This window comes from Epinephelus fuscoguttatus, linkage group LG10 (assembly GCF_011397635.1).
Source record: "Epinephelus fuscoguttatus linkage group LG10, E.fuscoguttatus.final_Chr_v1".
Classification (NCBI taxonomy): Eukaryota; Metazoa; Chordata; class Actinopteri; order Perciformes; family Serranidae; genus Epinephelus; species Epinephelus fuscoguttatus.
The window spans coordinates 32,054,257-32,080,708 of record NC_064761.1 but is presented as its reverse complement, the minus strand read 5'-3'; the positions used below and the strand labels follow the sequence as shown (position 1 = coordinate 32,080,708).

The following is a 26,452-nucleotide window of genomic DNA, read 5'->3' as shown; positions in this document are numbered from 1 at the left end:
TACATTGCCTTCAATAATTTTATTTTACATTAAATTTACAGTACAAATAGTCATGACAGTTGGTAAATATCAGGTGGACAAATCCACGCTTTTATTTGCCACATGCAACAGAGAATTAGTGCATATCCACAAAATAGATTTCTTTTAAAAACCCTCTCACCAAGCAATCCAAACAAAGCATTTTCATATTTGACATTTTGCAGAATAACCGGACACATCGTTGCAAATTACAAATTTATTCACATTAAATAATACTGGATTAAAAACAGCATTTTTATACACAGTGCATCTTGTTGTCCAAACTCCTAACAGGCCCTCAGTGACTGATTGTCGAGCCAGGGCATCCTACTTAAGCTCGCGGCAGCGTGTAAGCAATCCACCCATGTGCCCCATTCCCAAGCTCTGGTCCTGTGGGCAGACACACATGCCCCATTCATTAGCAAAATGTACACGAACACATCTGTTTAAATGTGTAAAAAAAAGCACATGGATGTCTGACAAGATCACATTCAAGTTCAAGGGAGTGATGAAGGGAGTTGCAGAAGGTTTGGGGTGGCGATAAGTGTTCAAACTGTGTGTAAACTTTAATAAGGTTTGGAAATATCAAGCCCAATTAAAACCCATGATACCCAAATGGATCTCATGGGATTCAAGATGAAATACAAGTAACATTATACCGATGATATACTTGATCATTATAGGAAAGTACAAATTGGCTGTACCAAAACTGTTGCCACATTATTGATAATTATGAAGACAGTAAAAATAAATATTAAAGTTAGTCATTTCAATGTTAAGCTCCTAACTCTACACCACAAAAATACACTTAAACAATGAAAATTTAAATGCTTAAAACCTGTTGGGTCAGCTCTACCAAATGCATACATTTTAAAACCTTTTATCATAAACGGCTTCCATTTTAAAACTAATCTGATCTATTTGTAGAGCTTTAGATTAGACAGAAGCGTAAAGCCTTTATGTTTACACAGTTGCCACTTAACAAGCTTACACAAGCTACAAGACCTCAACGGCCTTTATTCACAGCCTGCAGTGAACTTGGGTTAGTGATCACAACAGATTCAGTCGCCATGGCCTCAGTGTGGGGTTACCTGTGCAGTAGAGTAGAGTTCTACCAAACTGCCAGGTGTAAGCAACATGGCAACTTTTACCAATACTCAGGAGTGGTTATTTGAATATTCAGTTCCAACACCTGGCACAGCTGACACCTGTCTGCTTCTTATCACGAGTTAAGGGTGGGGCTAAAGCTAACGAGCAATCCAACTGAACACTGCAAACAAAGTGTGTGGATGCAAGTACAGTTACACACGTGCTGGATATCATCTCAGTACACTCACAATGTAGTTGTGCAGGACTTTACTCATCGTCGTTGAACTTCCCTTTGATGTATGGCACATAGTCCAGAATCACTCGCCAATCTGTGAAGTGAACAAGCGCCACTCCACCGACTGTTCCCCAGGCAACCATATTTGGCACCCTAGACGGAAGAAAACAATGACACAGTGGAGTGCAATCCACATATCAATGTTATCTTGGGTAGCAACAGCATGCACATTTCCCTACGTATGTACCAACTGACACAGTAATGGCCAAATTCATCTTCTGAAGATCTGTTGAGGGCTTTAAAAAAGTCAATTTCTTTTCATCTTTTGCAGTGGTTGCTACTTTCATATGTTCATTATTATAATTAATATAATTATAAGTAAGGTTGGAAATTAACACCAGCAACTAGCCAAATGCTGGTAAAATATGAAAGTGACATTTGAAAGCTACATTTGCTTCACTCATCAGCCAAAAGTCTGTTGAGTGGCAGCCACAGTAGAAGGTGAATTAAAAGGTTAATTTCCAACCCTGATTGTGAGTTATAAGTTTATGATTATTGACAAGAACCAAATAAAGTAGCTCAAACACTGGATTAAGTTGTTGTGTATGGGCAAAAGTGAATTTTTGTGGAAACAAAGAGTCAATAATTAGCTAGTTGATAGAGACAAGATGATCATTTATTAGTCTTTGTGTTAATTTATTACCTTTTCAACAAATTGTTTACAAATGGTAATTATTATTACTATTACTATTACTGACTGTTAAGCATTGGCCATTGGAGTTTTTCCTCTTTGTATTTCCAAGTTAGGGATGCAGCGATACACCAGTTTCAAGGTATACCATGATATAAAAGTTGACGGATATTATTCCCTGCACATTGGCTTATCTATGTATTACAAAAAAGTTATTTTCAAGTTTCCATTACATTATTGTGATAAAACCCATCCATTTTCATACCTGAATCATTCTGACTGATAATAATTCTGTATTACCAGGATACTGTGAAACCTGAGGTGGTTATCATACCATGAAAATCTCATACCACTGCAACACTATGGCAAGGTCAAGTATAGGGCAGTGGTCTTAATGTTTCTACAAAATATACAGCTGTCAAGCAAACTATAATAAGTGACCAACATATTTTTATGCCATTAAAGCACAAGCTGAATTCTGATAATACTATTTTACATTCTTGCATAACTGGGAGGTTTATCAGACTAATAAACTGGTAATATTTCATAAATAAACTGAGATGCCTTTATGTTAGCAAAGGAATATGAACAGTTTTGAACTTTGATGTTAAGGGTGTTGAAATCTATTAATTTCAACATAATTTTTGTATAATTAACTAGTAATTAAATCTCCAAAACATTTGACATAATACTCACGAACACAAATATTGTCACAGTCAATGTAATCACTGCTTCTCGCACCTTCCACTGCACTAGCTGTCAGGTAGAAGGATTATGCTAACTAGCCTAGCTAGCAGTCAATAGGAAATGAACGAGCATGCTAAGCTAATGTTAGCATACAAGCCCAGCGGGTCACACAGAAGGACACAGAGGCGCTGACAATATTTTAAACACGACGACAGCTATCAAAAAACTCTGTTGCTGATTCAACTTACCACGTCCTTAAAATAGAAATGTACTTGGCACCGACGACTTTACTGAGTATTTTCTGGACCATCCTGACCTTCTTAGAGTTGTAGTTCTTTACTTATCGCAATGTTTCCTCGCTGATGGCCGTAAAGGACCCCGACTGGGCTGCCTTTTCTTATGCCTGATAAAAATAACAGACGGGGCTGCGTGCTGCCGCTGCGGGTCATTTCAGGCCACCATTTCAAAGGTCTCGGTTGTTTTCAACACAGAGCTGTGGCTGCAGCCATGTAGCTATTACTAATATACAAGTCCTGCTTATGTTGGCGTGATGAAATCAACTGGTATTCACTAGTGTAATGTGTTGAAATAAATGTGGTGCCTGTATTGCCTCCTCACCTAAATGGGTGCAACACACATAGACTAAGGGTTGTTTTGCAGCTTAAGTAGTCATCATGTATACTTTTGTGGACATTTTGTACCTATTATTGGTTATTTTGTGTCTTTTGGTAGTAGTGTGGGTCTCCTTGAGGTGTTTTTGTGTCTTTCTTGGTCATTCTGTGATCATTTTTTGTCTCCTCATGGTTGTTTTGCCTGTTTTGTAGATTATATGTGAACATTTGCAGTTCATTTGCATCTTTTGTGATCATCTGAGTCTCTTTCTGGTCAGTTTGTGTTAATTTGAGTGACGTTTTGAAGGTGAGGGCCCCCCGAGGCCTGTACCTATTAGGCCCGTTCTGTAATCCATCCATGATGAAGCTGTCATAAACACATTAGGTCCCTAACCGGTTACTGACAATGGCAAATATGAACAAATTCATTTTCCATACTACAATAAACCCTTTATTACAATGTTTTCCTTTATTTTCCTTTTTATGTATACAATATTCAAAAGCCAGACATTGGAAAAGGTATAATCTGTTATTAAAAATGGCACATTTATTGCTACATTACTGTTATATACAGGACAGTTCTCAACTATATATATTTATATATATATTTATATATAAAAAAAAGAGAGAGAGAGATGGAGTGAGGCGCTCCGAGGACCCCGCAGGCGTCACCAGCATCCTCACTCCCAAGATGTCAGGCTCTGTACCTGTGAATGTATGTGACACTCAATAGTCTCCCCCTTTTTTAGTTCAACAAAGATATGACAAAACTGTTGAAAGCAAGTGTTTTATTACTGCTTTCTTAGACCAAAACAAGTTCAAGCCCGTCAACTTAACATTTCCATCATTATATTGTAATTTTCGGTTGACATCATGTGCTCCTGCAGTGGCTGGGTTGCTTCTCTGCAGATTTCAAACTAAGTCAAGACTCGTGTTAAGAAATAAGGTTCCCCCTCCCCAAACAAATAATCTGAGCATGTAGCTTGTCGGCTAATGGGATGCTCACAGAATGCTAAATGACATCAAGTCGGATTTTCCTCTTGGAACACATATTCAGTACAATTATTGATCTTGTAATAATAAAAAGAAAAACTTCAAATACAACTTTTTGAGAGAAGTGATTAGGACTTCTCACAAAGAGTCACTGTCAACGGCATCAGAGAGCTGGAAGAGTGAAAGGTCAAAGGTGAAAACAGTCACTGGAGACTAAGTATACTGAAAGTCACTGCAGCAAAGGGCTTGCACTCTGATATACAGAAATTTAAAATGCTCCAAGTCATTAGAGGTTCCAGCTACGACGGGAAAAATAAAACTCACTCCCTACATTGAGATTGAAGCAACACATACACTGAAACATGTTAATGTGCATCAAAAGCAGACAATCAGAGCCAAAAGCAGCATCTCTTGAACCCTGTCATGTCAGGTGATATAGCAATATAGGGCAGATAGAAAGAAAACTCATGACCTGGACCCATGACCTTAACTAAAAACAGCAGTTTGGACAATATAATCCAGTTGAATAATTAGAAAAAAAGGGAATAAAAACTAAACAAGATCTACGTAACATTTATTTATTTAACTAGATACACTGAAAGAAAATCTCTTTATACCATTTAAACTTCTTCCTGAAAATTGAAAAAAGCATTAGGAGAAGGGAGGGTGGGGGAATGAACAAGTACCTCTTTAATCTCCATGATAAATGAAATGATATGGTTCACAAAATAAAACTGTCTCAAATGAAAAATACAAGTTCAGGCACTGATAAGGTATCACTCTCCCATCATGTCATCTTCTTAAGTCTTGAGAATGAAAAGGCCACACTATTGATTTGTATAGGTCTTTTTCTTCATCTCTTTTCGTAGAAATTAAACACACAAAATGCTCTACCTCCCACTTGTGATTACATGTTGGTAAAAATCATTCACAACATGACATGACATGGGAATAACATCACAATAACACTGTTTTGTTCTCCGTATTATCCATTACCGTACACCCAAATACCGATGTCTGCCTCTGAAATAAATGTGCAGGCTACTAAAAAGTCAGCTGCACACTGAGAGCCACTTGTTGCGGGCAAACATTAGAAAAAAGGTGAAATGAAAACTAGTATACTGTACTGACAAAAACCCAGGAACACAAATTTGACAATGAAGGTGATCCACATTTGTATGGTAGCTACATTCAAAAACCAGTTGCATAATTACTGTTAGAGACAAAAATCTTCCCACATTTTTCCTCAGTGCCTCACCGCTTAAGTAAGAACACTTCAACAGGACTGTGGCACAAACTCTGTCCACAATACCCCCAAATGGAAAGAAAAGAATTCATCTGGGTAGCTGATGATACGCCTTACAACTAAAACTGGAATAAAGGATACACCAAATGCTTTTTCACTTATCATCTGTCGACCCTTTTCCTCTGCTGTCCCCGGTTCAATTTTGAATTAATTCTTGAACGATTTCATTTAAATGTCAAATATCCCCCATTTTCAGCTCATCTACAATACACTCTAAACTTCAAACTAATATTGCCATTTATGTAAAAAATCTACAATGTATAGACTAACAAAAAATATATATTTTTATATATATTTAATTTTGAAAAATGAAACATATCAGAGTAATGTATGAAGTGAATTTACACGTCACACTTCTCTCGGTAAGAAACGTGAGAACAGACTTACTCAGGAGGAAGGTGAGGGGCTGTAATTCAGTGGGAATGCTCGTTTAGGAAAAGAAAGCCTCCGTTACACAGAGGCTCGTCTGCGTCAAACAACTGCGCACTGATGAGATCCCTTCATCAAAGGAACCCAGATTTTTTTGTCTTTTACAGAACATCAATTAAGGGGGGGAAAGTTGAGCTGTTAAGTCTGCTGGCACTATAAGTAAACCATTTTAGGTGAGTCTCTCAAATGGCTTTGATGCAAGACTTTCAGGGACTGTAATGCTCAACAGGTCGACACTTAACTTTCAGCCGTTACAACTGTGCTTTGTCTCATCTCTAAGTTTGCTTTAGTACATAAAGCAGTACAAAAACCTGAACCTATGACAAGGGATTACTTGAGTAACACTAGAATTTGTGGTCAACAAACAGGAAGAACAGTTTTGTCGTTGACAGACTCTACACTTGGATAATTCATAACCTTCAAGGAAGGAGTCTTCTATTCCAAGTCTCCAGATGCCTTGTGGGACGAGAGCGGGCTGCAGTCAGAGCCTGCCTCTCGCTCAGAGTTCCCGTCTTTCATAAGCTGCTTTTGAACTGTCGAGACTTTGACCTTTCCATCGCCTCACGCCCAAACGTTTGCAGATAAGATCACGGAAAAGTCACTGAATTTAGACAATTCAACTTCAACTATGGGCTTGGTTACATAACATATGTAAGACTGTACCATCACGCTGGGAATGACATACATTAAAAAATAATTGCTCATACACATAAGCAATCCCTCACAATAAATGTTCCTCACATGTAAAGCAATTTGCTTAAATGTCAAATAGAAAACATGTAACAATTAGGCACAAATCCTCGATTCAATTTGTGTTTGTTTAGGTCTCCTTTCTTTCACAAGAGCACCTCTCGGCAGTGTGTGAAGTCCCAATTTGTGGCAGGACAAAAAGTACTCCGGTGTTCCATCATCTTGTGGAAACCAAGAAGAAGAATTTTTTTTTTTACATGTATAAAACAAAGCAAAACTAAAAAAAAGTTCTTCACATTTGAGCTTGTAGTCATGGTTGGGAGTGCGACAAACAGGCTGTGTCAGTTTTGGCAGTATGCATGTGTGTACGAGTGTGTGAATGTGCATCTTGAAACTTGAACGGACAATACACAGACATGTCCACATATACACACACACACTGAGAATAATGGGTGGAAGAAATCTGTTAAGGCCACATCCTCTGACAGCCAAGGAAACACCACCGGATCTGTAAAAGGGAAAGACCACAGACATTATGTTGGAGTATACATAGATAATAACAGCATCAGGAAAATATTATTGACTCCTACAAAGTGATGTAACTCTTATTTGAAGTTATAATCCTTAAGATTTTCCCAAAATCAAACCCAGTTTATGGTCCAGCAGTAGCCACTCAATGCATTTACATTTAGTAATCATAGTATGCTTTCATGTGGTACTATTCATTGTTTGCGGCAGATTCCACCTTCCGCTGCTGGATTCAACTTGCCCTCACATGCATGAGGGACTCCAGGGAAATTACCGCTCTTGCAAACCAAACATGTTCTACTCCCGCTGCTTAACATCAAAAGCATTCAACTGGCGAAACACAGTGGTTTTTACTGTAAAGCAGCCACAGGAGAGACAATGTATTTGTCACCACAGTTAGCGCAGAGAGCAGTCATCTATCAAAATGCATCTACAGAACAAGAACAGTCTGAGACATTTTCTGACAGCAGATCAGTTTTAAATATTGCAGGTAGTAATGGAGCAAGAAGGAGCAGCCACAGTGAGCTGTGAGATGCAGGCAACAGGCCGCACAACTACAACTCCTTTACAGTGTTCTGCTGTTGTGTTGATAACACGCGCCATGTGCATCATTAACGCCCCGTCAACAAGTACACAGATATTTTCCCCTTATGTTTAAAAAAAATAAATCTGTCCACCCAACCTCAGTTTTACAAAATATCTCCGTCCACTCACAATGCAAAAACGACTCCAAACACTCGTCTTCAGCAGTCTTCCCTCATCGCAAATGTAGTTAAGTTTCAAAACAACAACTAAAGATCTCATCACTGTTGATTCCCCTTTCAATATAAGGATGAATGAGTTCACTCAAACATACGAATAATGTTCCAGACTTGCAAAAGTTTTACTTCTTCTCATTAACAACAACTTCACTCTCAAAACTGTCCCGCCATCTGCTCATACGACCAGCACTGATCCAAAACCGTAATTTGTGGCGTACTTAAAACAGCAGACATTGAAGTTGACCAAATAATACTTGGCACAATAGACAAAAAAAATGAATTTAAGTTTTCTGAAAAATACAGTACAATGCCAATTTATTTATTAGTTTTTTTACTTGTACAATCAACTTAATCACTTGAGTGACTGATTTGATCCTACTGACTTTTATATGTACGTTCTTTTATCCACTTTGGTCTGTGTAAGTCTAACTTTACGTCTTGTTTTGCTTTGTGAGACCATATTATCATGTCATGTTGTGATCTGCGCTTTGTGTATTATTATTTGCCTGTAAGTAAAAAACTGGGTGCAGCAGATGCTTCTGTTCGTCTGTGAAGTGGTACAGCAATACTAAATTTAGGTGTAAAGCAGTCATTAGACCAGGCAGTGCTAACAACATGTAAAACTGTTTCTCTTTCTTGCATGTGCCCATTACATAAGGCAACAATGGACATGCACAAATTCAGGAAATGACATTGTTTATCAAATGCTCCATTTTACATGTCTATATGGATATAAAGTTACCAGAGTTTTGAAATATTTGCACCCAAGACTATGTTTTAGTGACCTAAAATTATTTGTGTGAGGACAAGAGGCTAAAACATAGAGGAAAATATCAGTTATTAAATATATCTGTATGAGTGTAGACAGAGCTTTAATAAGACTGCAACTGCTCATGGTATAAAAGATCAATTATTGACTTTCTTCTTTATAAAAATCAGTCAGTATGTTTGGCTGCTCTCGTTGCATTCCTGACATAATAGCTGGTCAAGGAGTGGGATGCTGACCCAGTAATTATGGGACTTGAAGTAATGAACACTTGCTGTTGCCACCAGTAATTATTGGTGTTGCCAAATCAACAAGGCCTGAAATCTTAAGGATTATAACTTTAAAGCTACTGTGGGTAAAAATACCTATAACATCCTAATAATCACTTCAGTAGCCGATCTTCAAGGCCTACCTGGTGTTACATGTGGCCAACTGGGTTGTGGCCATCTCCTCCCAGACTTGGATGGCCTCCTGAGAGCTGCATGGGTGCATCACCCACCACCCCAGACACTTTCTCCTCCTCGCGGCGTTTTAAACATGCTGCCTTGGGGTTAAGGTTACGCTCTGACAGAGAAAGGGAAAACAGAAACAGGCGTTCTCAGTATCACAGAGTAATTGTGTATTTATCAGAGGTAAACATAACCGACACGCCGCCTGCAGACTGACCTCTGACTTGCTGTTCTAAATTGAGGATGACATTGACAGCTTGGTGCAGGATGAGAAGTTTGGTCTGAGGTTTGTCATGGCTGAGGTGCAGCTGGCACATCCTCCCAAGCTCCTTAAATGCCTCGTTGATGTCCCGTACTCTGAGGCGCTCGCGGGCATTGTTAGCCACTCGCCGCTCCTTCTCGCGCTCCATCTTCACCTCAGGGGGAAGGTCCTCGTCATCTTCCTCCGGACTGGATACAAATAGAGATGAAATGATGAAGCTGCAGGCAGACAAACTTTTCAAGACATACCATCAAACACCTGTGACACATGTGACTTTATGTCTAGCATTGTGCAACTTTAAGCTAACATCAATAGCAGGGAATATAAACCCTGTCGAGCTTTGTGCGACAGGAAGCACTAAAAATAAGATGTGTGAGAAGTTAAATGCACTTTATATAAAACTGAAAACAGGTAAGTAACATCCAAGTAGCACAGTCTCCCACTTTGGATGATCATTTAATCAAAATATTTCACACAAAAGCTGGATATGTTCATGGCGTACTACACTATGCGTGCATTCTGTCCTGCTGTGTAAAACATTTTGACGACAAATCATGCACTTTAAGAAAGGAAGGCGTGTGAGATGTAGCTTCCTGCACCTTTTTAGTCATCAAAAAAATCTGTTGTGTTGTACAGTCTTGATAGGGGAAAATGTTTTCCTATTGTTCTACCTGATGCATTTCAAATTTAAATCTCAGAGCTCCTTTGCAGCATAACGTCAGTGATGGATAATAAACTTCAAAATGTCTTAAAAATGTAACTGCAACGATTCTGCCAATCAAAAGTCAGATTTTAGACACCAGTAACATGAACGTGTGCTTTGAGTGATGTCTGGCAAGAGCCCACAAAGCACAAGAAATTGACCCTCTATTGGAGAAACTTACTCATCTTTCTGGTCTGAAAGGCTAGAGAGCATCTGGAGGGTCAACGCCTCCTTTCTGAAAACGTGACATGAAGGGAAGGGGATTCAACATTGTTAAATACCTTACATACCCTGGGCAAAGGGTCTGAACCTTGCAGTAGATATTTCCTTTATATTTTCACACTTGACAATCTCCACCTTTGTGGGATAACACTCTGCTTTTTTCATGCGGTTACACCTAAATGCAGTTTTATTCATATTTTGGTTTATCAAAAATCCAGGGTTCAAAGATTAGAAGACACAGTAAGGAGCACTTTACCTTCGACTGCGTGCTGCCTTGCTCTCCTTCTTTTCGTCTTCGGATTTGTCTGCAACAGATGAGTTTTCATCATCCTCTTTGTCTTCTCTTTTAATGTCTGAGCTGCTGGTGGAGTGTGTGGAACGGGCCAAACCACCAGGGAGACCTGGGGACAAACACATAGATGTTAGGATGCTCCAAAGTACTGAAGCTTCTCTAGGGGATGTCATACATCACATGGACGTGGAAAGGTTAGAAAATTAAGCAGAGATCACTCAAGAATCCTCAAATGCATATCACTGTGTATGAACAGTAGCATTGCCTCAACTCTTAACAACTACTGACATGCTCCACTGCAAGTAACAACATATCTAGCCCAACTCACTGGTGAAGCCTTCTGGTTGGCCGACTGGTGGTGTGGATCCGGATGCGTGATGACCGTGCAGAAGAGTGCTGCTGGGAGGAAGGCCTGTGGGCTCCTCGTGTTTCCCTCCCTGCTGATGAAGGGGGAGAACCATGTTGTGAGCCTCACAGGGACAGACATATCACAACTACATACAACTTTAAGACCGAGTAGCTACAGAGAAAAAATAACTGGACATGTCCACTGCTGTGTGAAAGCAAATATTTAATTTAAGGACCAGTGTGTGGGATTTAGGGAGATACATAGGCAGAAATGTAATATAATAAGTAGGTTTTCTTTAGTGTGTCATCACCTGAAAATAATAATCATCGTGTTGTCGCAATGAACTGCTTAATATTTTACATAGGGAGCAAGTCCTCATGCCCTGCCATGTTTTTATAGGGCCCCAGAACGAATAGACAAAACACTGGCTCTAGATGGGGCCATCTGAGTTTTCGTGTTGGCCACCGACATAGTTCGCAACTCTAACACTACAAAACATTGTTTTTTTTTTGCATGAAACTGCTTTCTTCAGTGTTTTAACTGGTTTAAATCACCATGTCTGTTTGTTCTGAAGAGGAGGAGACCTCTGCGGAAAATTCCGTTCCTGCTTAAAACCTCCTGGACGTCTGGATCTCAAGTTATCAGAAATAAAGGTGAGCCCATATTCGCAAGACCAGCCAAACAGAGTTGGAGAAACACTGATTTGTAACGTGAAGCTGCTTTATTCAGCATTTCTAGCAGTTTAAATCACCTGGTCTGTTTGTTTGGGAGAGACAGAGACGTCTGTGGATAATTCAGCTACCAGTAAAATTCTCCTGAATGAAAAACACTGGAGGAATTCTAACAGGGAGAAGTTTAAGCTGGTAGCAATCTGAGATCCTCCCTGCTAGATGCCACTAAATATTTCACACAGCTCCTTTAATAATGTAGCTAATTAAAAATGTTTTACTTGTTTGCCAATGTCTTCTGTGTAACCAATGCCATTTAACTCACTAAACAAGATACATAAAAATACTATTTACTCCTAATCGCTTGTAATTTTACTTTTCAGCCAGCAGATGGCACAAATGATACATTGGACATTTAGTGTTCTTCGAGGAAATCAACTCCCTAGTAATGCATTTTTTCCCCTAAATTGTCTTACTTATGAGAGCAGAAAACTTATTTCTTCCAAAAGGCATTTCACAACATAAAATCAAGTTACCCTATCAATCAATCTCTAATGTAATGGTTCCTGGGAGCCATGTTACACAAAACATATAGTATTTTCTTACTCTAACCTCAATACCAACAGTTTCTCCAGAAATGGCGGATGGGCTGAACATGTAACACATTTAATTCTCCATTATGTCACAATGAAAACAAACTCCTTGCAGAGAGATTTCGGGATAGTTGAAAGAAATTATGTACACACACAAATAAATGAACACTTCTGTTTGTTTCATGTCATCACCAACAAAAGTCCAAGTCTCTTTCGAAAACATACAAATGACACACTTCGAGCAGAGCAGGTGACTCACCATAGCAGGATGTCTGTTGCTGAGGGCGAGGCTTGCATTGGGGAAAGCCGGAGAAAGGCCCCCGAGGCCCCCGTTGTGTACTGCGGACAGCAGGCTGTGCATGTCGGGGGCGCCCTCTAAGCCGGGACCCTGGCCCACAGCATGGCTACGCAGTACATGAATCGCCTCCTCCAAACGGTCTTCCATTTTACTCTGCTATATAAAGACAGACAGCGTACACTTAGATATTAATTAAGACAAAACAGAATATGAGTCCAAGACACAGCTTATAGTTACTCGAAAACTGTTTTTGAGAAGTAATTTTCTGATCTGTGTCACTAACATAAGCATACAAAGACTAAGAAGATACTGTGGCAGCTTCATGCTTCAAATTAACTTTGATGCAGCAGAGAAATGTTTGAACATACCAGTGCATGTGGTGGCCCTTCATAGTTGGGTGTGGTTGGTCTTTGCCACTGAGACTGAGCTCCTGCTGAGAGAAATATTGGGACTGTGTTTAGTGGTAATTCTGAACTTTACAGCAGATGGAGCTGCAGACACGTTTCTGCGCCGAGGAACACTAAACGTGCAGAGGATCATTTTTGTTCCAACAATTTCAACTGATTCATTTTTGTGTGCCAAAAACAAGGTTGCAATCAAACTGAACAAGTTAAATAAATTGGACTGATGTAGGTATTCTGTGGCTAAAATTGAAATATTATCCAAATTTGCGGTTGCATGAGTGAGAATAAAGCACAGGATAAAACCACCTGAACTCAGTTTACCAACCTTCTGATTGGCAAAATTTACTCAGCTGTTAGGCTGACAGGGAGTAAGATAGCACCTAAATGATTTGAGTAAAATAAAGACAACTTCTTTTACAAACTAATAATGTGAAAATGCAGATTTCTTTATTCTGGTGTTTAACATGACACATTACAGAGTGTTCGGAGATTAAATGTGCCTCAACGTAACACAGTTAAATTGACTTTTCATGTATAAGTATTAACAGTTTGATGCTCATATGATCTATAGGTGAGAATCCAACTGTACCTGCGATAGCCTGAGGAGATCCAGGAGTAGATGGAGCTGAGGAGAAGTTATTACTGTTGTGGTCCGACGGGTAAATCTGAAAGAAGTGATCAGAAAGCCAACATTATTACTGCACACTTAACGATGCATAACATTGATTTTCACGAGTTTTGTCAAACTGTGATGTAGTGTGTGTCTGCGTAATAGATTTCTGTATCTCAAGCTGGTTAAATGCAGTGGTGGAATGTGTTTAAGTACTTTTACTTAAGTAGAAATGTGTAGTACTGTCATTTTATTTGGTTATTTTAATCTCATGCCACTTACTATTTCACTATTTATACACTACACTTCAGAGGGAAATGTACTTTTTATTCCACTACAATTATTTAATAACTTTAGTGGCCAGTTAGTTTAGCAATTACGATTTTTGCACACAAACCATATGACAATGTACAAGTGCAGCTGACACAATGAGTCAATCGGTTTGAAAAATAATTGGCAACTATTCTGATAATCATATGAAGTCATTTTTCATGCAAAAACAGTTCGTGGTTCCAGCTTCTCACTTGCTTCCTTTTAATTATGTTCATTATTTAGATTTATCAAATTTAGTGACATGTTTCCACATTACGTGCTTTTACTTTTTATACTTAAATACATTTTCCTGATTATACTTACATACTTTTACTTGAGTAACAGTTTTAATGCAGGACTTTTACTTGTAACAGAGTATTTTTTACAGCGTGGTATTAGGATCTGAATACTTTCTCCACCACTGGTCAAAACCATGTCATAAAAACATTTTACTAGGGGATTAAAAGAGTTACAGCAAATTAAATAAGTCACAATTTTAAAAGTATGTATTAACAAGTGATTATTCAAATAAAACAAATATTACATTGTTGGTTAAACAATTTTTTTCTGTCAGTCTGAATATGTTTCAGGGCCCTGGGTTTGTTTGTGGCAGATGTGCCAAAAAGAAATGAACCAGAGAATTGTTTGTACATTTTAAATCTAATTATGTATCCAAAAATATACAAAGCACAATGCTTGACAGTTCAGAAAACAACTATTATTAGGTCCCTAAATTTGATGATATCTTCTGCATATTTCATAATGCACAGTCATCTGTTTTTAATCAACAACCAAAATAATGCTAAAACCACTGACGGAAGATTTTAGTCAGCTTTGCCCATTCTTAGTCAATTTGTGTAAAGAAAGAACAAATAAGTGCAAATTTGACGAACATCACAGATTTCACTTCAGAGGAAATAAAACAAAATGACTGTAATTGTTTCATTGCCCGGCACTAATTTAGAAAACCAACAACAAACAGAAAAGAACTCACTGAGGCAAGAGCCTTCCCAATTTCATCTCCTGAACTGCCAGCTGTGGTGCCTCGGTTGGCTGCGGAGACAAAATAAATAATGTGAGTCAGATGACCCGTTAATTTGTTTTTGAGAAAAGAAAAAAGTATATCAAATGACCATGGGACAGACGCCACCAAGATGCCTGTGTGATAAGTTCACTTTTCATAAGTCCCTTACCCATAATGCCTTCCCCGTTGATGGTGGGTGTGTGGTTGTAGGTGGTGGGGGCTGAGTGGAAGCCGTTGACTTCGCTGCCGTGCAGAGGATAGTTCTGTGGGGACAGAGGCAGGGGTTGACGCTTCTGGAAAAGGGATACAAGTAGCTTCATAAGGCACAAACCACTCACAGAGAAATGAACACATGTGACAAATACTTCATAAATAAAGTTTAAATATTTAACTTAATGTTAAGTGTTAACAAAGGGTTCCTACACATTTTCCAATTTAAAATTCCACATTTTTCCAGACTCATATCTCCAGACTTCTTGGTAGATTTTACAGTAGACCACATGTGACATCTGTGTACAAATAGCTGGATGTTTATTAAGTAAATAAATGGTTTTAAAATTCAACTGTCACATGAATATTACACACTAAGTCTGACTATGCTGTTATGTTGCCAAACAATTGCCACAGAACTGCTTAACATACTGAATAAAAAATATTATATTATTGTTCCCCATATATTATTTTGTCTCTTTTATATACAGAGGAACCGAAAATGAGTTGGAAAAAGTTAAACAATCAAGTTTTCATAGCCTCTGCTTAACCTTGTTATTTACTGTGGCCATGGAACCAACAATGAATGCAGCCTTAAAGGTGTCTTTACGTTTTCTTTCTGGTGAATAGATCACTGCATAACTCATACATGTTAAGACAAGACTAATATCTGCTTATTTGTGATGCTACGTGTATATAAAATTCAAAGGTATTGCTGCATTCTCTTTTATGATGGATTTGGTTTGGTTATAAAGGTACTTGGGACAGACCCGCTCTGCAGGCTGTGATGTACAAGCATAAAGGCAGCTCTTAAAAAAATAAATAAATAAATAAAAAATAAAAAAATCAAGCCCAGCTTTGTCTGCACTCTCTCACACAGTGGTTAACATTTTGGCTGTGCTGGCTGCCTGCTCCAAACGCCATTAAAAACACTCGTGTACACACTTGTACGATCATTTTACTTTTGGAAATTCTGAATTTTCTAAAAAGTCTGGAAACACAAATATTTTTTGATACTCTCTTTTCTTTTTTCTACTTATCTGAACTTGGAAATTATCAAAATCAAATTCCAAACTTTCCCACACTGTGTAGGAACCCTGTTAACAGATACTTTAATTGATGTGTCTCATTCATGTGGTTTTATCAAAGAAAAAGAACAGATGCTACAATCTTTCCTCTCAGAGAAAAGTCATCAAGTTCGTAACATTAGCTCCTTACAAAAGCAAAGAATTAATATGAAATAGAGAAAGTCATTTCTACGTACCATCCTGTCCTGTGGGTTAATTGCGGAGAAGGAGCCTGGCTGTCCAATGTGTGGAGTGTTACCCAGCATGGCAGAGTAGCCAGAAGACGACCAGGGGTCTTCTGAGGAAAGCGGAGACACATTTTCAAATATGAAAACACCTCCACAAATTGTATCGCAGAGCAAATCGATTCCAGTGATATTATGAGCAATGTTACCTTGCATATAGAAAGAGCCAGGGTAGACAGCTCCGGGCTTAGCACCAGGATATCCTCCATTGTCTCTGGCATACTCATCACCAGATGTGGAAGCATACACCTAAACAAACATGCAGACAGTGAGCGGTTAGATTGTGATTTCTGAAATAACGACTCTACAATGTTCTCCTGAGTAGCCCTGAGCACCATGAGAGATGGAGTAACAAGGTATCGATCCACCCTGTCCTTGCTTTTGAAAACCATTTAATCACACTGGCTTCAAGTGGCCACAAGATGGCAAGAGGGAGTCTGCCGGCGGTGGAGGCAGGCCGGCTCCTCGCCTGTGGAGGAGAACACAGCGGCCATACCATGCTGGGCACAGCGACGGCTTGAATCCCAGTGCACAGTGAGCACTTCCTCTAGCTCCCAGGACCCCAGTGACATCGCACTGCCTAGCCTGCAGCCCCTCCCTGTAACACACTCAGTATCAGCTCGCACACATACCATGCATTCAGTGAGCCAACACACACATACACACACTCTCCAATAGCAATACCCTAAACTAGCACTATCACGTTCTATATGGTATCAAAAGAGGATTGAATTTCCAGAAAACACGACAACGGACAGCTCTGACGTTTCACATTAGCACCATTAGGAATCTCACTTCCTTTCTACACATTGCAAAACAAAAACGGATGCCGGGCCTTAAGTGACACACATCTCCGCGCTCCAAAGCCACAGACTGGAGACGGACATGAGAAGCCCTCAACACCATCAGCCGCCACTCAGGCCGTCTTTTTCCTCTCCTCCTCTGTAGTACATGGCAGATAGAGGAAGAGAGAAAGAGAATGGAGGCTATGCTGCAAAGAATGCTAATCCAGAGAAGGGATTTTTTCTGTAATTTGATTTAACAGGGAGAAGTGGAAAGGGAATGGAGAGATGCACTTCTAATTACAGAGCCATCTGCCTGTTCCTGGACCACATCCAACTCCACAGGCAGCTGGGCTGAGGAGAGGGAGTGAAGAGAGGGAGAGAGATGGGGGCTGGGATCCAGTCAGCGAGAGGGAGAGAGAAAGAGAGGGAGAGAGATTGCAGTGGGTAGGGGGTGGTAAAGGGGCAAGGGGGAGGATTGAGGGGAAAAAATGAAGGCCCTGATGATTTATGAAATGGGTAGAGAGATAAGGGGTGTTGAGGGGGGACAGGAGAAGGTAATCTAAATGACTTAAACAAAGCTTGATATGGCCAGGGGAGTGTGAAGGAAACAGGGGATTTAAAATGATCACGGTTAATTCAGGGGAAAACATGACGGAGATGGCTTCATTTAACAATAGGCTTTGAGTTGTTCTTTCACGGGGAACAATGTCGAGTGAATCCTGCTGCTCTAGATGGGAACAGAGAACTACACAATGACTGGTGCTGCTGGATAATTGTATTCTCAGGAAGAAAGGGGATTTCTAGGGTAAAATCCTCAACTAATAGGGGTTTAATGTAATTCAGGTTATGACCGTGTAAAGGTCTCTACGCTAGAAAAACATGGGTTTTGGCAAGGGGTGGGGAGTAGATGAAGATTAACATCAAACTAACCTCTAACCGCTTTAGTCAACCACTGAGGGTTTTGTGATTAGTCTACTGGACAACTAGGGGGCAGAAGAGAAGTTCCTCCATGTTGGTTGATTGTTGCAGATGAGAGGGGGGTGAAGGTTCATGAGGTTAGGGCGAGGATCTTGTGTACAGGTAAAGCTGGAGAGCTTAAAGGGAACTGAGACATAGCCTTCACAGTGCAGCTATTATGTACACATTTGCTGATTCACAGTAATATTTAAGTAAGAGAAGTAGATAAAAAAGAAGAGTATGTTGATGGTGAAGAGGAGCAGGAAGGGAGGGAGTGTGGGAGGGACGAAAGACCACAGGATCATCATCGGCAGTCATTAATCTGGGCTCAGACACGGGGCTAAGAGGCCTCGCAAGCACCGCGCCTCACAACTGGGTCACTCACAGGGGGAGGCCCACCCAGGCCATCATGTGGTGAAGCGTAGGCGGAGGGCTGGGGGAGGTGGGGGGAGGGGGGGTTCACACACACAGACATCTCATCATTCGCACTAAAAACCACGCGGCCATCGTTCACACTGCAGGGAATGACTGAGGTTCAGACAGTGAAAAAGAGGGGGCCTTGGCCAGACAGAGTTTTCACACTCAATCTCTGTGATGTAGCCACCGCAGAGGAGTGTGTCTACACGCAAAGGTTTCATCAGCCACTTCAATGTGACAACACCCACAGGTGGAGGGGGACGGCACTGATGTCATGTGAAAAAAACAAAACAGGGTTCTTTTTCAGCTTCTTCTAAACAGGTCCAATTCTGATCCGTCTCCATACTGACTATTACACCCCCTTTCCACCCAAATTATTGTATGCCGGTTTTTAAATGTGGGAAAACCCATCCAAAATAAACAATGGACTCCTTTCCCAATGCCAGTAAACCAGAGCTGTGTACACGGCTCTGCAGTGGGCAGTGTACGAGTATGCCTTTCTGTTTGATATGTTTTTCTTTACTTGTCTGTCACATTCAACGTCACAGACCAGGTTAGTAAACAACAGAAATCGGCATGGAGGCCTGTGAAAATGTTCCTGTGGTTACTTCTTTTTTATATCTCTCTCTCTTTTTTCTTTTTTTTAAAGATATTTTTTGGATCATTTGCCTTTAATGGTCAGGACAGGAAAGTTTGAGAGGGGGAGAGAGAGAGGGGGGATGACATGCAGCAAAGGGCCACAGGCTGGACTCGAACCCGGGCCACTGCGGCAACAGCCTTGTACATGGGGCACCTGCTCTACCCACCAAGACACCAATGCCCCATCTTTTTTGTATCTCTTAGACTACTTATTAAGTCTCTCGCTCAGACTTGATGCTGGCTAAATTTTGAACAATGTTCGAGCACTGCTTGGACAGAGAAGGATGGTATTTTGAGGCAGTCATCATTGCATCACACTGGCAAAGGGGCTAAAATTAGTGCATCCACTGGGGTGTCATTTTCCATCACTGCTGATCGGAGCCAATCGGAGCTAGAGCTGATAAATACTTGTGACTACTGCTGTCATTTGCCCCAGGAGTGAATGCCAATTCTTAACTTTCCCCATTAAACACAGAAAGTGAAAAACGGGGCTTTAATCGCTATGATATGTTCCCACCTAATCAATGCAGCCACTGCATCTGTTGCAACTATGTCCCAAACTGAGATTGAGTCTGAACGCAGCACTGTTAATGCTTGACTTGATTCCCTGCAAGATTACGCATCCCTGGCTCGGTGATTTGGACCTAGTCAGCCATATAAACCTTTTAAATTTACTTCATCCATGCGTTGAAAAAACATCAGCGTAGGCATGAGTAAATTTTCATTTAACTGTTGTTATCGAAATTTGTGCAAGATGGTGACACTGTAGGGCCAAAACAGGGCTAATGTGTGTGGGTTTCACATTTTCCAATTGTCAACCCCCTCATATTACATCCCAGATTTACACTACATTACATTACAATATTTGATTATTAGTATGAGGCAAGGAGTGTCAGAAGGGTAAGGGACAGGGGAACAGAAAAGGTTTAGGAAGATAAGGGAGACTGTAAGAATGGGGAGCCTTTCAAGACTCCCTTCTCTGAGTTACGCTCCATTACTTAGACTTGGTTTCATTTTATGTCTTCTTTTATTTAGTTTATACATTTTGGGCTTTTTATATTATTATTTCCTATATTATTCACTTTTTAAGTGACTTCTTTTAACTACTCTAATCACAGAATAAAATCCTATCTTCTACATCATCTCAAAACTCTTACGCAAGTTCAAATGAGTCATGACAGAATGGTATGTTGAATGTAAATTCCTCTTTGGCTTTGAAACATGAAACATTTTGTAACCAAGTATTTACAAAACTAGTAAATGAAACTGGTCTTAATCTTCCTCTAGTCTGCCTGTGTTGCTGGTGTGTACTGCTCTGTACGTCACCGTGCTGAAACACAGATTCCATAACCAGTTTATCTTTTAGGTCACTGTGGTCACCTGAGATCTACAGTAGCGTGTGGACCGGGCGTCAGAAAATGTTTACGCAATGGCCGTATTTCATATTGATGATCCAGTGGCAGCTCAAGCAGCAAGACAGGGCTCTAATAGCAACAGTAACACGAGCAGCCGCTGGGTCGGGTTCTACTGACTTGAAAAATCTAGTTTTCCATTTCACAAAAGCAAAGCATCTGTTGGTTCAGGACTTTCAAGAACTTCAATGTATCAGCAGAGGAAAGTATTAAGACAAGTTAATGTTGAAAATGCTTTGTGGTATTCTAATTGGGCAAATGGCCTCTGAGTCATCTACGGTCTACAGCAGCTGAGATTGTACGGACGGGCTGGCTGGTGAGCAGCAGCACACAGGACTCCGTGGAAATAATCTATAAATGGGAATGATGTGGGCAACTGCTGCCTGATTCAATTCTTTGTCAAGTCACTCTAAACTAACAGTGAGATTCATTCAGGATATATTCGAACATGTCACAGTGACTTGTGTTTCCAGCTATGTGTGGCTGCAATCATCTGCACACACACACACACACATCAGCTGCTGGGAATTCTGGGCCCACTGACAAAATGTGACACTTGGTACAGTAAATCAAAGCACTATATGATACTTCGTACATCTTGGACTGAGCGCCGGGGTTCAATAGCACTCTGGTGAATCCAGTATCAAATCCACGTCACCAACTGAAATCTGACTGAATCTATTTGGGTTAAGCTTTCCTATTCTAAAAGGAATAGAAGTTATTAGTAAGCTAATATTTAGGAACTACAACTTCAAGAGTTATATTCAAAGAAGTGAAACTTTGGCAAGACAGATTACACATTTGCTATATGTGTATACAAACAACTTCCAGAATGGTTTGTCCTTAAAAGTGTACATGCAGAACTTTCCTAAAAACAACCTATAGATTCACACAAATGTAATCTCTCTCAATCATCACTCATGACCCAGTAGAAGAGACTCTGCCCTCTGCCTGTATTTTCCTATTTTCTTCTTATTCTGCTGTGTTTGGGTCGTTCCTGGGCACAGCGCACAGGTGAGGTAAGGACTTAATAAAAAGTAGCCACCAGGTGCCAGACCATAAGCAGCCCACATCCGAAAGGAAGCAGTGAAAATCATGGACACAGGTCCGAAAAATGCAAAAGTAGTAAAGAAGAGTGAATCTGGGGTTTTCATTTAGTTTTGCTAGCGATTCGGTTTACAAAGAGGAGCCGACAACTCCTATAATTTACCTTTAATAAATCCAAGTGTCTTATAGAGCTGTCAAAATTGGCTATAACCATCAGGAGTAGGGCTATAACGAGTAGTCGACTAATAGATGACTAATCAACTAATCGGTTTGAGTCATTTTTCATAGAGAAGTATTATAAAAGTACCCCAAAATACTCCTATTGCAGCTTCTTACATTCAAATATTGGCAGCTTTACACACTCTCCCATGACAGCAAACTAAAACCCTTTGGCGTGAGTACAAAACAAGACATTAGATGACATCATTTTGGGGTTTGGGAGAGACAGGCCGACATTATTCAACATTTTAACACATTTTTCGATAAAATGATTAGTCGACACTAATCGAAGAAATAATCGACAGATTAGTCGACAGTGAAAATAATCGTGAGTTGCAGCCCTAATCATGAGTATCACTACCTCTAAGATAAAAAAGGGTTCAAACCACTATCTATTTTTAAGCCTTAGAAATACACAATTAAAGAATATCCTATATCATAAAATTTCACTTAAGTCCGCTGACCTGTCTCTCAATCTTGCCCCTTTTACACATGGACTGCAAACCTGAAATTATCTGGACACTCCCCATAGGAGCGGTGCATAAGAACGTAAATGTCCAAATCAGTTGGATCGGACATTAAATAGACTTTATCCTGCCAGCTCCCTAATGCAAAGTCGGTGTTAAGTCAGGTTGATCTCATGTGAAAAGAGCAGGTGATCGTCTGCACAATTCACAGTGACCAAGTGGGCACACTGATGACGATTCAATCACACAGCTCACACAAAACCAGAGTAAAACATCCATCCCAGGGTAAAGAAGAAGGGTCATTCATATAAAGACTGCTATGAAAATGTCTAACTGCAGAGATGACAGGATTAAGGAACTTCTGCCAGTTAGGGTCAGCCTAAATCATCAGACAAGTTCAAGAAACGACAAGGGTCTCAAAATACTAACTAGCTACATGACCACAGTGTAATCCTCATCATGACCTCCCTCTTGCACACTCTCCCTAGGCATCACCCTCACCTAAACCAAACAAAGTCCAATAGGTAAGGACACTTCTGACACATACAACCTCTTGCTGTGTGCTAAAGAGAAAGCGAAAGACAAACTCCTGATAACATCCGGACCTGACTCTCCGCTCACTGTCCAGAGGTCTTATGAGAAAAAAGCTCCTCTCTCTGCTCTGTGGTTGATGCTAAAGTGAGAACTGAGAACGCTCTGTCTCTCAAATCGAGACCAAATAAATGAATCCTAATTTATATGTTATTTGATAGTTTAATTTCGATACAGGTTAGGTAATGTTCATACTGGTTTAAATAAATAATTTGCATTCAGTGCAGCAGCCCAGACACCCACAAGGACTCATGAGGCAGACAGACGAGGTTGTGCTGTTGTTTTTGTTTTCACAATCAAATATTAAATTTCACAACAGAATGTCTGTTTTTTTATTTGATTATATAATCCAATTTAGATTACTTGTTGCAGCTCTTGTGTTTTATTGCAAACTGACTACAACATTGAAGCAGCCACCACAATCCAACCTACTACAACCCTTTATCACAATGATGTACCTTCATTACCCAAATCCAGGACCTCTGCGTTCTTACAAAACGTATAATTCAAATCGGGCCACTGAAGAAGGTGAGTTAACAGACTTTGACAAGGTACCTCAAAATCCTATAAAATTGCTCGTCTACATGACAACCAGACCCTGAACACCACTTGAAACCACTTGAGTGTAGTGTAGAGACAACCACAGTGATGATGTTTATTGGGGCCTGAGTTGCCTGACTGTCAGCTCACTGAGAGTCTGACTGAGCAGAGGGTCTTTACCCCTGTCTGTCACAGAACTGCTCAAGCAGAGTGGAGAGAGCAGTGTGTTCGTGCGTCCGCCTGTGTGTCTATGTGTGGCAAGTGTGTGTAGTGAGAGAGAGTGTGAGAGAGAAAGAGAGAGAGAAAGGACTGTGAGCTGTGAAGGCGAGCAGAAATAAGCTCTCACCGAGGACGGCAGGCCAGGGGGTTTCCGAATCTTCTTTGGCTGGGTTTCTACATACGGGCAGACAGAGACACAGAGAAAAGGTGAACGAGAGACAAAAACACAAATAAGGGCTGAGCAAAGACACATTTGTCAATGACATGTCAGTTTAGGTGCAGATTCTTTGTGTGCTTTAAAACTGCAGAACAGAAAACACTGAACATACTGAGGCATGTATGCTTGTGTTTATGTGCATGTCTGTCAGTGTGAATGAATGCTGCTGTGCACTCATCTGTACAAAGCTCTGTTTTGAAAAGATTTGTCCAATGTAGGTAAAAATAACTACAAAGGATATAACAAACACAAGTGCACAAAAATGTTAACACAAAAATTTGGTCTAGTTAGCTCCATTTCATATCATTGCTCCTACAAGTTCATACACAACAGAGGTGAGATTTACTTGTAGGGCTGAAACACTTTGTCGCTAGATCAGTTAGTCGATTGTTAAATAATTCATTTGTAACTGATTAGTCATTAAAGCTAATTCTTAAGCAAAAATTGCAAAATATTTACACCTTCCAGCCTCTTATATGTTTCATGTTTTATATTTTCTGGTTTTCTTAGCCATCAACATTAATATCATTCAATTTTGGGCCGCTGGTCAGACAAAAGAAGCAATTTAAACACTGAGTCTTCAAAAGGGGGTCTGCAGAGTTACTGACAGGGGGGACAAAAAAATATTGTTTGGTAGTTTAATTTGGGCTTTAATTCAAGTTTTTGTTTTGCTTATATTAAAATAAGTCTGAAATAAACATCATCATGAATCCATCATGTCATCAGCAAAGATAAATTGGCCTATTCCTAAAAAATGTTTTGCCTACACGCTGTTAACCTCCTTATCTGTTGCCAGGCAGCCAACTCTGCATGAGTATATATGCAATATCTATTTTATTAAGAGCATGGCTATTACTCTGTCGCATTGCTTGCGTGTTAGTGTACATGATCATATCTGTTTACTTTCCTATTGCTGCTCTGCATGTCTGAATGTAATGCTAATCTGCGTGTTGCTTGCACGTCTGTTTGTGCTAACACGCTGTTTGTTGTGGTTGCATTATTGTTTTGTACTGATGCTCTGCTGTTGCTTCGCATGGCTTCTGTTCTACCTTGAGACTTTCTGTTTGCTGTAGTTAATGCTGTCTTTATGTCTATATGCTGTCTTTGTCATGTGAATTTTATCCTTTTATTGCTTTCATCTTGCCAAAAGGACTGCAGTTGAATATTAGCCAGCTGGCTAACACTGGCACATTTACAGAAATGTTGATTAATGTGCATTGTCCTTATAAATTAAATGATAGTAGAATAAAGACAACTTTTACAATAGGCTCACCATTACCTGTAAATCTTTGTGCAATCATGTTAGCTAGCTAATGCTAAATCACTGTGCAACACCTGTCTGTAAAAGCAGGGCAAACTAGTTAGCTAACAGTTAATTAAGATTGAAACATGTTGGCCAATTAGCTGCATTATTATTTTGAGTGCACGGACATTTGTGTGAACCACAATGGATCTTTTTGTAGCTTTTAAAGCAAGACTTCGAAATGCTGTCCACCTCAGAAACAAACATGATGTATTAATAAATGAATCTGCCAATAGTTATCGTATGCAGCAGATAAAGGTATGTTTATACAGGGCAATTTAGGCTGCCCTACACATTACTGTAGGCCCAGTTCAATATGCAACTCAGTTTTATATAGTAAATGTAGTAGGGAGTCCCTGCTCCATCTCTTTGAGGTAAGTGGTTCTGAATCACGCTGAAGACCCCTGATTTAAACAATGTGAAGGCCTTGGACTTGGACTGTGGGAAACTGTGATGGAACATTTTACTATTTTCTAACATATTATAGACCAATAATCAAGAAAATGATCAGCAGATGACTCAAAAATGAGCTATTAGGTGCAGCCCCAGTTAACTAATCAAAAAAGAAAGAAAAGAAACCCTTCAGGGGGAATGATGTAAAATAAAAACAAAGACAGAAACAAGAAGAAATGTGTCCCGTCTAGTTATTTTACCTATGCCTCCATCAGGCGGCCTTCTCCTGGGGTTGTTGGGGTACGATGGGTAAAACTGGGAGCCTGATTTCAGGCCAGAAGGGGACATGGCATCTGGGCTGGGCATTGCTATGTCGCTAGGAAGAAAACCAGGCTAAGAGAATAGAGCAAGACATGGAAACAAGGTTTTACTAATAATACTTTCAGGGGCGTGGGATAGCACAAACAGCTTCTCTTCTAGGAAACGAAGACGGTTAATTCAAAGTGTTTAGTATGAAAAGAGAAGTGAGAAAACAAGGCTTCCTTTCCATGACACATTACATGAATGTAGTTCTCACACACATACAACCTTACAGGAAGATGTAAGGAAGACGCCAACATACCTGGCTTCCAAAGGGAGGGTACGGTGGCCTCTCATTTTTACCTGCAAGATAAAAGTGAAGATTGTTTAAGCGTCAGTGCAAGTGAAACCACGAGCACATTAAGAGGCAATGG

The 26,452-nt window shown here is 40.0% G+C and overlaps 2 protein-coding genes across 11 annotated transcripts in view; both read right to left on the bottom strand.

Moving 5' to 3' along the window:
* Window positions 1–63: 63 nt before the first annotated feature.
* On the bottom strand, window positions 64–3,112 carry LOC125896362 (cytochrome b-c1 complex subunit 10-like). The gene is made up of 3 exons (XM_049588870.1): window positions 2,969–3,112; window positions 1,356–1,495; window positions 64–408 (listed from the first exon to the last, which is right to left on the bottom strand). The coding sequence occupies exons 1-2, from the start codon at window positions 3,028–3,030 to the stop codon at window positions 1,375–1,377; spliced, it is 183 nt and encodes a 60-aa protein (XP_049444827.1). The 5' UTR covers window positions 3,031–3,112; the 3' UTR covers window positions 64–408; window positions 1,356–1,374.
* Window positions 3,113–3,776: 664 nt separating this feature from the next.
* tcf3b (transcription factor 3b) overlaps window positions 3,777–26,452 on the bottom strand; it is a 36,519-nt gene continuing 13,843 nt past the window's right edge. For 2 of the 10 annotated variants that reach the window (XM_049588847.1, XM_049588855.1), the window contains 15 exons: window positions 26,341–26,381; window positions 25,979–26,111; window positions 23,933–23,979; window positions 16,465–16,761; window positions 15,160–15,253; window positions 14,961–15,019; window positions 13,634–13,709; window positions 13,009–13,070; window positions 12,602–12,796; window positions 11,061–11,172; window positions 10,697–10,841; window positions 10,400–10,453; window positions 9,471–9,703; window positions 9,217–9,368; window positions 3,777–7,257 (listed from right to left, as the gene is read on the bottom strand). In XM_049588847.1, coding sequence (XP_049444804.1) covers window positions 9,223–9,368; window positions 9,471–9,703; window positions 10,400–10,453; window positions 10,697–10,841; window positions 11,061–11,172; window positions 12,602–12,796; window positions 13,009–13,070; window positions 13,634–13,709; window positions 14,961–15,019; window positions 15,160–15,253; window positions 16,465–16,761; window positions 23,933–23,979; window positions 25,979–26,111; window positions 26,341–26,381 — 1,694 coding nt within the window. In that variant the 3' untranslated portion in view covers window positions 3,777–7,257; window positions 9,217–9,222. Of the gene's footprint in view, window positions 7,258–9,216; window positions 9,369–9,470; window positions 9,704–10,399; window positions 10,454–10,696; window positions 10,842–11,060; window positions 11,173–12,601; window positions 12,797–13,008; window positions 13,074–13,633; window positions 13,710–14,960; window positions 15,020–15,159; window positions 15,284–16,464; window positions 16,762–23,932; window positions 23,980–25,978; window positions 26,112–26,340; window positions 26,382–26,452 lie in introns of all 10 variants that reach the window. The other 8 variants (XM_049588854.1, XM_049588857.1, XM_049588852.1 and 5 more) reach the window with 8 other exon arrangements.